The sequence below is a fragment of the Diospyros lotus genome, chromosome 2 (genome assembly GCF_014633365.1).
Source record: "Diospyros lotus cultivar Yz01 chromosome 2, ASM1463336v1, whole genome shotgun sequence".
Taxonomy (NCBI): domain Eukaryota; kingdom Viridiplantae; phylum Streptophyta; class Magnoliopsida; order Ericales; family Ebenaceae; genus Diospyros; species Diospyros lotus.
Genome location: NC_068339.1, coordinates 7,143,996 through 7,156,419, shown reverse-complemented (window position 1 = coordinate 7,156,419; position 12,424 = coordinate 7,143,996). Strand labels below are relative to the sequence as shown.

General features: G+C 39.8%; 1 protein-coding gene across 1 annotated transcript in view; it reads left to right on the top strand.

Annotated features, from left to right (window-relative positions):
- Positions 1 to 12,424, top strand: part of LOC127794608 (uncharacterized) — a 45,460-nt gene that overhangs the window by 15,060 nt on the left and 17,976 nt on the right. Inside the window, exons 2-3 of the mRNA XM_052325858.1 lie at positions 9,611 to 9,871; positions 10,988 to 12,058. Coding sequence (XP_052181818.1) covers positions 9,611 to 9,871; positions 10,988 to 12,058 — 1,332 coding nt within the window. The remainder of the gene's footprint in view (positions 1 to 9,610; positions 9,872 to 10,987; positions 12,059 to 12,424) is intronic.

Here is a 12,424-nt window from a genome sequence, read left to right as displayed (position 1 = left end):
TCTGAGGATATGCTTCCTATTGCCATTCGGAAAGGTACCCGTTCTTCTTGCAATCCTCACCCCATTTATAATTTTCTTAGCTATCACCGTCTCTCGTCTCCTTTTTGTGCTTTTGTGTTTTCCTTATCCTCTGTTTTAGTACCTAAGACTGTTAGTGAGGCACTTTCTGATCGGGGGTGGCGACAAGCAATGGTGGATGAGATGATTGCTTTGCATTCCAATGGTACTTGGGATTTGGTTCCTTTACCCCCAGGGAAATCTCTTGTCGGCTGTCGGTGGATCTATACTGTCAAGGTGGGTCCTGATGGGTAGGTTGATCGCCTCAAGGCTCGTTTGGTTGCCAAAGGGTATACTCAGGTTTATAGCCTTGACTATGGTGACACTTTTTCCCCTGTTGCTAAGATGTCCTCTGTGCGTTTGTTTCTCTCTATAGCAGTTAGGCGCTACTCGCAGTTGTATCAACTGGACATTAAGAATGCCTTCTTACATGGTGAGCTTCAGGAGGAGATTTATATGTAGCAACCTCCTGGGTTTGTTGCTCAGGGGGAGTCTGGGTAGGTTTGTATACTCTGTCGCTCACTATATGGGTTGAAGCAGTCTCCTCGAGCCTAGTTTGGTCGTTTCAGTGCTGTCATTCAAGACTTTGGTATGACTCGTAGTGAGTTTGATCATTTGGTTTTTTATAAACACACATCACAGGGGAGGTGTATATACTTGGTTGTCTATGTGGATGATATTGTTATTACCGGTGATGATCAGGATGGTATTATTCAGTTGAAGAAACATCTTTTCCATCATTTTCAGACTAAGGACTTGGGGTTACTTAAATACTTTCTTGGCATAGAAGTTGTTCAGTCCAGTTCTGGTATTGTTATCTCTCAACAGAAGTATGTGTTAAACATTCTGGAAGAAACTGGGATGCTTGATTGTAAACCTATAGATTCTTCTATGGACCTTAATGTAAAGCTCTTACCAGGACAGGGGGAGCCTCTTGCTGATCCTGGAAGATACCGCATGCTAGTCGGAAAACTTAATTATCTCACTATCACTCGCCCAGATATTTCTTTCTCAGTCAGTGTTGTCAGTCAGTTTTTACAATCTCCTTGTGATAGCCACTGGGATGTAGTAGTCCGAATTCTCAGGTATATTAAGGGAGCTCCAGGTAGAGGACTATTGTATGAGGACAGAGGTCATACTCAAGTAGTCGGATATTTTGATGCTGATTGGGCAGGTTCTTCTTCTGATAGACGGTCTACTTCAGGATATTGTATTCTGGTTGGAGGAAACCTAGTATCTTGGAAAAGTAAGAAGCAGGAGGTTGTTGCTAGGTCGAGTGCCGAAGCAGAATATCATGCTATGGCCTTGGCAACGTGTGAATTTATCTGGTTAAAACAATTGCTTCAGGAGCTCAAGTTTGGGGAGATATCACAAATGAGATTAATTTGCAACAATCAAGCTGCATTACATATTGCTTCCAATTCAGTCTTTCATGAGAGGACCAAACATATCGAAATAGATTGTCACTTCATCCGAGAGAAGATTTTATCTGGCTATATTACTACAGATTTTGTCAATTCCAATGATCAGTTAGCAGATGTCTTTACTAAGTCTCTCAGGAGTCCTCAAATTGAGTATATTTGTAGCAAGCTTGGCACATATGATATATATGCTCCAGTTTGAGGGGGAGTATTGAGTTATGTGGTTATAGTTTAGGGTTAATCCTATGATAGAACTCATGGCCCATGGACCATTGTATTTGTATATATATATAGGTGTATAGTCTATGAATTTAATTAAGTGGTTTTATACATATTAAAAGCTAGGTTTACTTCCTAAGCTTCACAGTAACCAATAAAATTATTAAGGTGGAGGGAAAGGCAAGAGATTGCCTTTTGATGATTTTGATTGATAGTGAAAGCACTCACAACTTCCTAGATGAAGGGATAACAAGAAGATTGAAGTGCAGCGTTACGGGGACTTAGCCCTTGTCAGTAACCCTGGCTAATAGCCATAAGGTTTTGTGTAAATCCGTTTGTGTTGGGTTTTGTTGGCAGATGTAGAGGGAAGACTTTGAGATTGACCTGCGCCTATTGAAGTTAGGGGGATGTGATATGGTCCTAGGGGTCGATTGAATGAGGGAAGTCAGCCCCATTGTTTTGATTTTAACAAGATAGAGGTGACATTCAAGAAGGGGGGGAAGGAGTATGACCCTAATTGGCAATGTGGAGATAGGAACATGTAAGGTGATTTCTGGCAAAAGGTTACACAAATTATTCAAGAGCAAGTGGACGCAAATAGCCCAACTCTTCTCGGTACATGTCGTAGAAGGGAAGGAGGACACAAAAAATGAGGGGCATTACATGCTGAATTCGGTGGAAACCACGCAAGCTCCTCGGGAGATAACTCAATTAGATTCTCTTAATTTACTCTTAGATAAATTTGGGGACTTGTTTGAGGAACCTAAGTCTCTACCACCCCCAAGACCAATAGACCACACTATCAACCTCAAACCCAATGCTGAGCTAATTAACATCCGCTCATATAGATATTCCCCAAAACAAAAGGTTGAAATTGAATGCATGATCAAAGACGTGCTAAATACTTCTGTTATACAAGTAGGTGCCAGCCCCTATGCCTAATCATAAAGAATAAATTCCCTATACCCATTATAGAAGACCTGTTAGATGAATTGCATGGAGCTAAAGTTTTCTCTAAGCCTGATCTTAGATTTGAATATCATCAAATTAGAATGCACCCCAATGATATCCACAAAACTGCCTTTAGAACCCACTAAGGGCATTATGAATTCTTGGTAATGCCCTTTGGATTGACTAATGCTCTAGCAACTTTTCAAGCCCTTATGAACCAAATATTCGAACCCTACCTACGCCAATTTATTTTGGTATTTTTTTATGACATTCTGGTATACATCTCAGAATGTGCATTTGCACAATCCCAAGTGGAGTATATCAACCATGTCATTTCAGGAGCAGGGGTTAGCATAGATCCCCAGAAGGTGGCAGCAATGATGGCATGGCCAAGACTTGTCAATGTGAAGGCCCTATGTGGGTTCTTGGGCCTCACAGGTTACTATTGCAGATTTGTCAAAGACTATGGCACTCTTAGTAGGCCATTGACAGAGTTGCTAAAGAAGGAAGGGTTTCAATGGAATGAGAGGGCCGAGGAAGCTTTTGGAAGGTTGAAGGCTGCCATGAGTGAGGTACCTACACTGAACTTACTCGATTTTAACAAGCCTTTTGTACTAGAAACCGATGCAAGTGATGGTGGGGTGGGGGAAGTCTTCATGCAAGGAGGAAGGCCTTTAGCTTTTATCAGCTAGGCATTGGCCCTAAGCACTTGGGTCTCAATGTCTATGATAAGGAACTTCTGGCTGTTCTAATAGCAGTAGAAAAATGGCGACACTACCTTGAAGGAGGAAGGTTTATTATAAAGACAGATCACAAGAGCCTTAAGTTTTTGTTATAACATAAACTTCATTCTCACATCCAAAGGAAAGGCATGTCAAAGTTAATGGGACTTGACTATATTATTCAGTACTGGAGAGGCCATGAGAACAAAGTAGTCGATGCTCTATCCTGTTGTGTGGAAGAAGGGGCCTGGGCCTCTGCTACTATCACTGCCATTACTCCTAATTGGTTCCGGGAAGTAACAACCAGTTACACAAAAGGAGAGTGAATCAAGGAGTTGATGGAGCAAATGATCCTAGACCCAGACAACAAACCAAGCTATTCCTTGAGGAATGGGCTACTTAGATATAAGGAAAGAATGCTAATTGGTGAGGATGAGGCTCTCAAACAAAAGGTCCTAGAGGCGTTACATGATTCCCCCGTGGGTGGCCATTTTGGGATACAAAATACTTACAGTAAGATTAAACAACTATTCTTCTGGCCAGGGTTGAGAAGAGAAGTGGCAGAGTATGTGAAGGGCTGTGACACTTGCAGCAGGTGTAAGCATGAAAACATTCACCCCTCAGGGTTATTGCAACCTCTACCCATTCCTGACCAAGCATGGACCCACATTAGCATGGATTTTGTAGAAAGCTTGCTGAAGTTAGAGGGTAAGAACTGTGTGCTAGTGGTGGTGGATCGTTTGACCAAATATGCCCACTTCTTGGGCTTATCCCACCCCTTCACTGCACAGGAGGTGGCAAGGGTTTTCTTAGATCAAGTGGGTAAGTTGCATGGGCTGCCTCAAGTGATTGTTTCAGATAGAGACAAAGTCTTCACAGGCCTCATTTGGAAAGAGCTAATGAAATCCTTAGGGACACAACTACACGTCATCCTCCTATCACTCGGAGACAGATGGACAGACTGAAAGGACTAATCAATGCCTTGAGACGTACTTAAGATGTGTGAGCCTAGTGCATTCTACTGGGTGGCACAAATGGCTCTCCCTAGCTCAATGGTGGTACAATACCACCCCACACTCCTCTCTGAAGATGACACTGTTTGAAGCACTATATGGATACAAACCTCCTCTCTTACCACTGAGAAAGCCATAGTCAGGTAGCTATAGTGGATGATTATTTGGTTTAGAGGCAACAAATGTTGCAAACCCTGAAGAAGGAGCTAGCCAATGCCTAAAATTGAATGAGGCAATATGTGGACATGAAGAGGAGTGAATAAGTCTTCTCGGTGGGAGATAAGGTGTATCTAAAATTGAGGCAAGCCCAACTGAAGACTATATCCCCTAATACTACGGGCCTAAGTTGAGTCCCAAATACTACGGGCCTTATGAAGTGATAGCTAAGGTGGGGCAGGTGGCCTACAGACTCCAACTTCCAGAGGGGTCTCACATACACCCCGTGTTCCACGTGTCACTCATCAAACCCTCCCTAGGCAACAATCCAGGCAGTTCTATCCTACCCTTAGCAATACAACCAGCATAACAAGAGACAGAGCCAATAGCTATAGTGGACAGGAGAATTATCTACGAGCATCAGGCACCTATCGCGGTGTTAGTCTGTTGGTCCAATCTTCACCCCGAAAACAACACTTGGGAGTACCTCCTTAACCTCCTGAAGCAATTTCCCAGGGCAGTCGGACTTTTGTGACTTACTTGAGGACAAGTAATGTTTCTAGCGGGGGGAATTGTCATGGGACTATAATGTAAATAAGGAGATTACTAAGGTAGAAGGGTAAGGGGTACTAGTGTAATATAGACTAAATTGGCAATTACAACACATGGGTCCAATTCAAATGTAATCCAAATATTGTTGCCAAGGCTTGGTAAATATAAACCAACCCTTGTGGTCGAGAGAAGCATCTTTGGAGAATTCAATTGATTCATTTTCCCTCTCAGCTTCTCTCTCTCTCTCCTTTTGATCTATCAGTTCTCACGCAATTCTCACTGAATTGCGAGTAAACTCTCTCTTGTCAAAATCATATTTTGACAGAAAGCCATACTAATTGTCTATGTTGATGATATTATTGTGACAGGAGATAATATGCAAGAAATTGAAAGCTTGAAGAAGCAATTGAGAGCTGAATTTGAAGTCAAAGACCTAGGAACAATGAGATATTTCCTAGGAATAGAGGTGGCTTGAAGCAAAGAAGGTTTATTCATCTCACAAAGAAAGTATACAATGGACCTATTGAAAGACACAGGAATGCTGGCATGCGGACCTGCTAGAACCCCCTTAGACAAAAGCTAGAAGTCTAAAGAAATCAATGATGATACCCCGGTAGAAAAGCAAAAATACCAATGGTTGGTTGAGAGGTAAATCTATCTATCACTTACAAGGCAAAACATAGCCTATGCAGTAAGTGTAATCAGTCAATATATGCATTCTCCTACTCAAAAACATATGAATGTTATGTTTCATGTCCTAAGTTATGTAAAAGGGACACCTAGAAAATGATTATTGTTTCAGAAAACTGAGAAAAGGAGAATTGAAGGCTTTGTTGATGCAGATTGGGCAGGTTCCATTAAGGATAGCCGGTCAACTTCTGGTTATTGTACCAAATTATGGGGAAATATGGTTACATGGAGAAGTAAAAAGCAATCAATGGTTGCTCACAACAGTGTTGAAACAGAATTCTGAGCTATAGCTTAAGGAATTTGTGAAGTGATTTGGTTAGAAAGGCTAATGGAAGACTTACAGATTCCTTTGTCACAACAAACAAAGGTATATAGTGATAGTAAATCAGCAATCAACATTGTGAAAAATTCAGTCCAGCATGATTGCATGAAGTATGTGAGAATAGATCGAAGTTTTATAAAGAGGGAGATTGAGGAAGGAGGAATTAACCTATCCTAATTCCCACAACTAGTCAAGTGGCTGATGTATTTACAAAAGCCATGGCAAGACCAGGTTTCAAAGTATTAATTGATAAGTTGGGAATGACAAATATATATTCTCCAGCTTGAGGGGGAGTGTTGGACGAGATTAAGGCATTCAAAGTTTAAAAAAGGGATAAGGTGGTTGGATAAGATGGGGATTTAAAAGGAAGTTTGGTATATGGGATAAAGCTCCAAGATTCAAGGAAGGAATTAAAGTTTGAAGTTCAAAACCAGAAGATAACGGACAACCTAATTTGAATGTTAGTTACTGTTTTTAAGTTTGAATTGCTCCTATTTTCTAGGAGATAAAGTAGCATTTTAACTTGTAGAAATAGCTTCTCTCGGATTCAATAAAGTTCTAAGTAAGCTTTCAAGGATTTTAAGCTTATTTCAACCACCACCATCATCTAAAAGCCCAAGCTCGTAGAGAGAGGCAACTTTAGATTTTATATTACTTTTACTCTTAACAGTGGGTACCCTTTTTTTTGTTTTGTTTTAAATACTGTATCAGTTTGAAGTGTGTTTGTGTTTTTTTCTGAAGAACTGATGGCAGGGAGAGTTTACTACTTAGTTGCAAATTTGAAAGTGAGAAACGTGTTACATGTAAAAGCTATTGCTAGTTTTCATTCTTTCAACTATATGACTAGAGTAATTTTGAGGATGCATATTGTTGGAAGAGTGCTTTGGCACCAGGAAGTCTTAGCATCTAATAATTTTAAGAGCCCCTTCAATGACAGGGGGCCTGTCCTCAATTACTACTGGTCTAATATAGGTTAAATTAACTAATCCTTTTTCACCATCCATACTAAATTAACTACATCAGTCATGAATAAGCTGATGCTGAAATTAAAGAGAGCACATGAAACATTATGAGGAAAACCCTACTGTGGAAATCCAGAGTAGTTAAGTGTATTGAGCCTGATTTGAGATCTTGAAGAACAGTTGGAAATATCGTTCCTGTCAACAGTTATCAAATACATACTCTCACCTTATTTGCCAAATCAGTTTCTTAGTGTTATGGTCTACTGCAAGATATGGGACTTGTTTCACATTAGAAGTTCAAGCTCCTGGTGTGGGGTTTATAATCTCTTGGACACCCTTTCCTTAACAACTAGCTTTTGAGAGTGAGTTCTACCCGAGGGTTGTAATAGTGGTATCAGAGCTGGTCCCATGGCTACCAATGCAAGCCAGTGGCGATGGAGGTGACGCCAGCATTGCAGTGTTTGTCCAGGACTAGCAGTGGCTAGTGCACAACCTGTCGTCGTGGGTGTCGGGCTGCGAAGCGTGGTGATATGTTATGGTCCGCTATAGGGTATGAAACTTGTCCCACATTGGAAGTTCAAGCTCCTGGTGTGAGGTTTATAACCTCTTGGGCACCCTCCCCTTAACAGCTAGCTTTTGAGGATGAGTTATACCCAAGGGTTGTGACACCTAGCTCTCCAGCTTGTTTTGTCCATGTTACTCAACCACCATTTTAGAATCCACTAAGACTTCAATTTGCTATACATCAAATTGACAAAGTAAATGTTCTCATGGTTTCTCCTCAGCAGCCCAAACAACTTCTAAAACATGCTCAATGTATATGAATGTAAGAATTCCACATCAATAGGATTTCAAAACCTACAAGAAATTTTTGATAGCCACTATGGCAGTTATGTTGTGCTGTTCTCATGGTTGCTTCTGTAAGGAGAGCACTAAAGTGTTCATCTCAAATTGGATTTTGTTCTGTTCTTTCAAGAATTCTGAAATTGCTAGCATGCCAGTCTTGCCTCCACGTTGCATTGTCCACTGTCTGGGTCAGATGCCTCCGCAACTTAAACTGAAGCTGCCAAATACTTGAGTAACACAACCAGCATTACAAGAAAATCCTAATACGCTAACATATTTTTTGAATTGGCATGTACTCTCTGCAATTTGTCCTGAAACAGGGAAGTTAGCAATCTTAAAGTCCTTTTTTCATATTTTTATGTACTTCAAGAGTTTTTTTTTTTTTTTAATTACAAAGAAAAAATCTTGGACAAGTAGAGTTTTCACAGAAAGAATGAAATAATTTGCCATTGTGAACTAGGTTAATCTGCAATAAGAAAGACTTTATTATATCATTTGTATTAGAGGTACCTTAGATTTTAATATGTAATATGTACAATTCCATGGAATACTGTGCTCTGTTTCTTGTTTCACACAGGCTAAAAAACAATCTGCATTACTCAATCTAACTCCTAACTACATTAAACTTCAGTTACACGAGAGTTGAAGAATACAGTCTAAGTGTTTTCTCCACGCCCAAACTTGACATAGCAACATTAATGGTTTTACTTGCCTCTTATGAGCCATTTATGGATTTTTTTTTTTCTAGTGTTGAAGTTGGTATATTCAACCACCCAACTCTGTTTGATATTATTTCCAATCAAGTTACCTTTGCAGTTCTTTGTTTCTTGATTGTGCCTTTTACATGAATAGACCTCATACAAAAGCCAAGAATTAGTTGTCTATGCAAACTTGCAAGATCCTAATTTTTAACAAGATGACACAGGCTTAGTCCAGACCACTCAAAGGGTTCCAAGAAGAGCAGTTATTTTGCTTTTGACATTTTGGCAGGCATCTCATATGTATTTCAACTGTCAGATTCATCTAAGTCCTGTGTTTGAGGATGGGACCTAGAAAGATATTGCAGTAATCTTCTTTACATTTTAAAGGTTAAATGGTGATTACAAGGAAGCATAGAGCATTCCATACATTATATGGATTTCTCATGCAGAATTGTCAAATTACCAAACATGCATGTTCTACAAATGTCTTGCTATAAATTGTGAAAACATATGTAATACCCTTTCCAAGTGCAGAAGTATTTAACACGTACTAAGTAAATAGGGGAATACATGTGACAGGTTTCAGATGGGCATCTGCTTGTTCTCACTGCATGTTTATCTCCACATAGTCACTTGTCAAACCAAAAAAAAATTGCAATAAATTGCTACACTAATTTGCACATTGCCATTTACTTTGTTTTATAATCTGTAATTTTATCTTGTGAATGAAATATCAACCACGTTGATATGTAAGACCCAATTACATGAAAACTGGCATGATATTAATTTCTGAGCTTGGGCAGATAGCAGTTTTGGCCTAACTATAAAAAGAGTTGCTACACCATTTTGTCTGAGATTGATTGGAGGGTAAAAGAGATTTATGTTCTTTTTTTGGAGATAACAGATATTTTTATTTTCTTTTTTCTTTTTAAATGGTTGCCTTATCTGTGATGCATTTAATTGTACATTCTTTAAGAGTTTGTTTTTGTGACATACAGAATGGCAATTCTATAGAACCCGAAGATTCTGTGAACTTGACTAGTGAGAAAGAAGGTATGCCATCGGAAATTGATCATACAATAAAAAATCATTTTGACAAACTGCTGCATTCAGTGGATGCTCTGAGTTCAAGGCTCTATCAAATAGAGAGCAAAACTCGCAAGCTCGAGAATGCAGTTGACAATCTGAAGGTTTCTGCTGAGTATAATAATGGGAGAACGGAAGGAAAGTTGAAGCAGATAGAGGCAATTATGATAGAGGTAATTTCTGTTCTTTCTACATACTTCTAACTTATGTGGTTATGGTCATCCTCGGTATTATAATTATGATGGTTTCCAAAGAGTTGACATCAACTCCTTGTAGATTTCCCAAATTGTTGTCAGCTTTACAAACATCTAAAAATAAATGTATCAATAAAACCACTCAACATTTTTTTACAGCTGGTTTTTTGTTTCTAACTGGACCTGACCTTCAACTGGTTACCAATTTTTTTGGTTGAACTGGACAATCCAGTTCAGGTCTCTCAACACTGATAACACGACCCTTGTCCTTTTTCTTTTTATTTGTGGTGTGGGGGTTGTCCAAGCAGTGTCCTTGCCTGATGGCAGTTGGGTTGACAGGTTGGTAGTGAAGGTTTCTGCTCATTTATTTCCTTCATTGTCTTTTTGGGTGCATTATGTAACCCCTGGTCTAACTTGTGGAAACAACATTAAATGTGTGTAATACGTATTTGATTCTTCTGTTCTAGTTAGACCTGTGCACCTTCTAATTTTAATGATTTTTAAAGAAAATAGCAAAAGTCTTCATTAAGATAATAGCTAAAATTTCCAACCTTTGCACAGGGATAGGATATAGAAATTTCCTTTTTCTCTAAATTTAATAATTTCAAGTACATATATATAAATAATAAGGAGATATGGACATGGATAGTGATGGTTAGAGAGCTAGAATTCATGTTACTCACATGGTGGGATTAAAGATTGTGATTATTTTTGCACATATCTAAATAACAACACATATACATGGTACTCAAATGCCTATCATACGTCCATTTTCACATACCAACTACATATTTTAATGGTTCAAGTATGTATCTAAACGAAAACTGTATCTTGTTTGATATTTATTGTTATTTATTTTGATGATCTATACTGTGAGGAATTTTTTATGTTTGCAAGAGTCTCTTCTGGCAGTTTGAGAAGTTAGCAATAGGGCCCAAACCTCCCATGCAAAAATTTCAAAATATGCGTCATCCTGAATGGTCGGAACCTCATGGAGAACAGAATTTCATAAATATTAGACACAAAAGATCTGTGGAGTTTCTGAACATGACAGTAGGCCTCTGGATACTGTTTAATATATTCAAGTATGTGCAGGTTCAAGATGGTATACAAATTATAAGGGATAAAGAGGAAATAGCAGAGACTCAGCTTCAGCTTGCCAAGCTTAAAGGTCCGAAGGGTAGCATAAAACCAGAAGACCGTAAGACTGCTGTTCAAGCTGACTCCATATTGCAAGCATCATCATCATCATCTACCTCCAGACAATGTCCCCAACTTCTACCTACTATTTCTGATTCTCGTCCACTACAACCACCTGCTCTCCATCCCAATGCTCCTTCAACCCTACCTTATCTGAATGCCTCACCAGCTGGACCACCTGTTGCAACACATACTCATAGCCAAGTGCCGCATAACACAATGGCTTCCAGTTTGCAGGCTCAGTCTTGTTATTCACCAGCTATGAAGTCTTCGGAAAGTACTTATCAGCGATTTAACATGACTCCCCCTCAGCAGGCACAGCTTCCTGCTCCAGCACCACCTCAACTTTATGATCAACCAACTCCCAACATTCCTCATGTCTCACAGTCACCTCAACAACCTCGATCACAACTAGCTGTTGGTGCAATTCATCCTCAAAGCCAACCACCATGGAGCCATCATCCTGAAGAAACGCCATCTCTGCCCTCCCACAACTACCAGCCAAGCATCATCCGTTCCTCATCTCTGCCTCGTGATGGTCCCCCAGTTCAGCAGTTTTATATGGATTCCCCACATTCACGAAGATTTAATTCTGAATATCCTGCTGGGTATTCCTGGACTCCTGGACCAGCGAACTCCAGCAATATACATCCTTATGGTGGATCCTTGTCCCACTACAGTGGCTCAACGGCAAAACCTACATGGCCTTCTCCTCCCTCGGATGGTGAAAGTTATCCACAGCTCCCAAAAGCCCAGATATTACCCCATGCACTGCCAACTGCCTCTATTGTGGATACTGGTTCAAGTTCTGGTGGAGCTGGAAACAAGGTTCCGATTGATGATGTTGTTGACAAGGTTACTGCAATGGGATTCCGGAGGGACCTGGTCAAAACTACTGTCAGGAAACTGACCGAGAATGGACAGTCAGTCGACCTGAATGTGGTGCTGGATAAGCTGATGAACAACTAGGAAAATATAAAAACTCTGGGAAGTTCGGTTTCTAAGTCGATATTGCAACTCCCTTGCTTGATTTTTACACACCATTATAGACACCAATAGGTTAAATTTCCTCAAATCACCGACTTTTGTGCCGGCCAGTTGTGCATCTTTTCGTTGTTATGTACCATATATAGCTAAATACCAGAATCGGTAAACAACAACGGATTATGGTTTTCTCTGTACATTGTTGTCAATATACTGTATGGTTCGAGAAGTTGAGAATATAGTTGTATGTTTGTCATCATAAATGTCTATATCCTGTTACCTAGTGAAGTTAAACTGAACTTGTGAAGCGGAAAATGATTCCCTCGTCTTTACCCGTGCCTGCTCTTC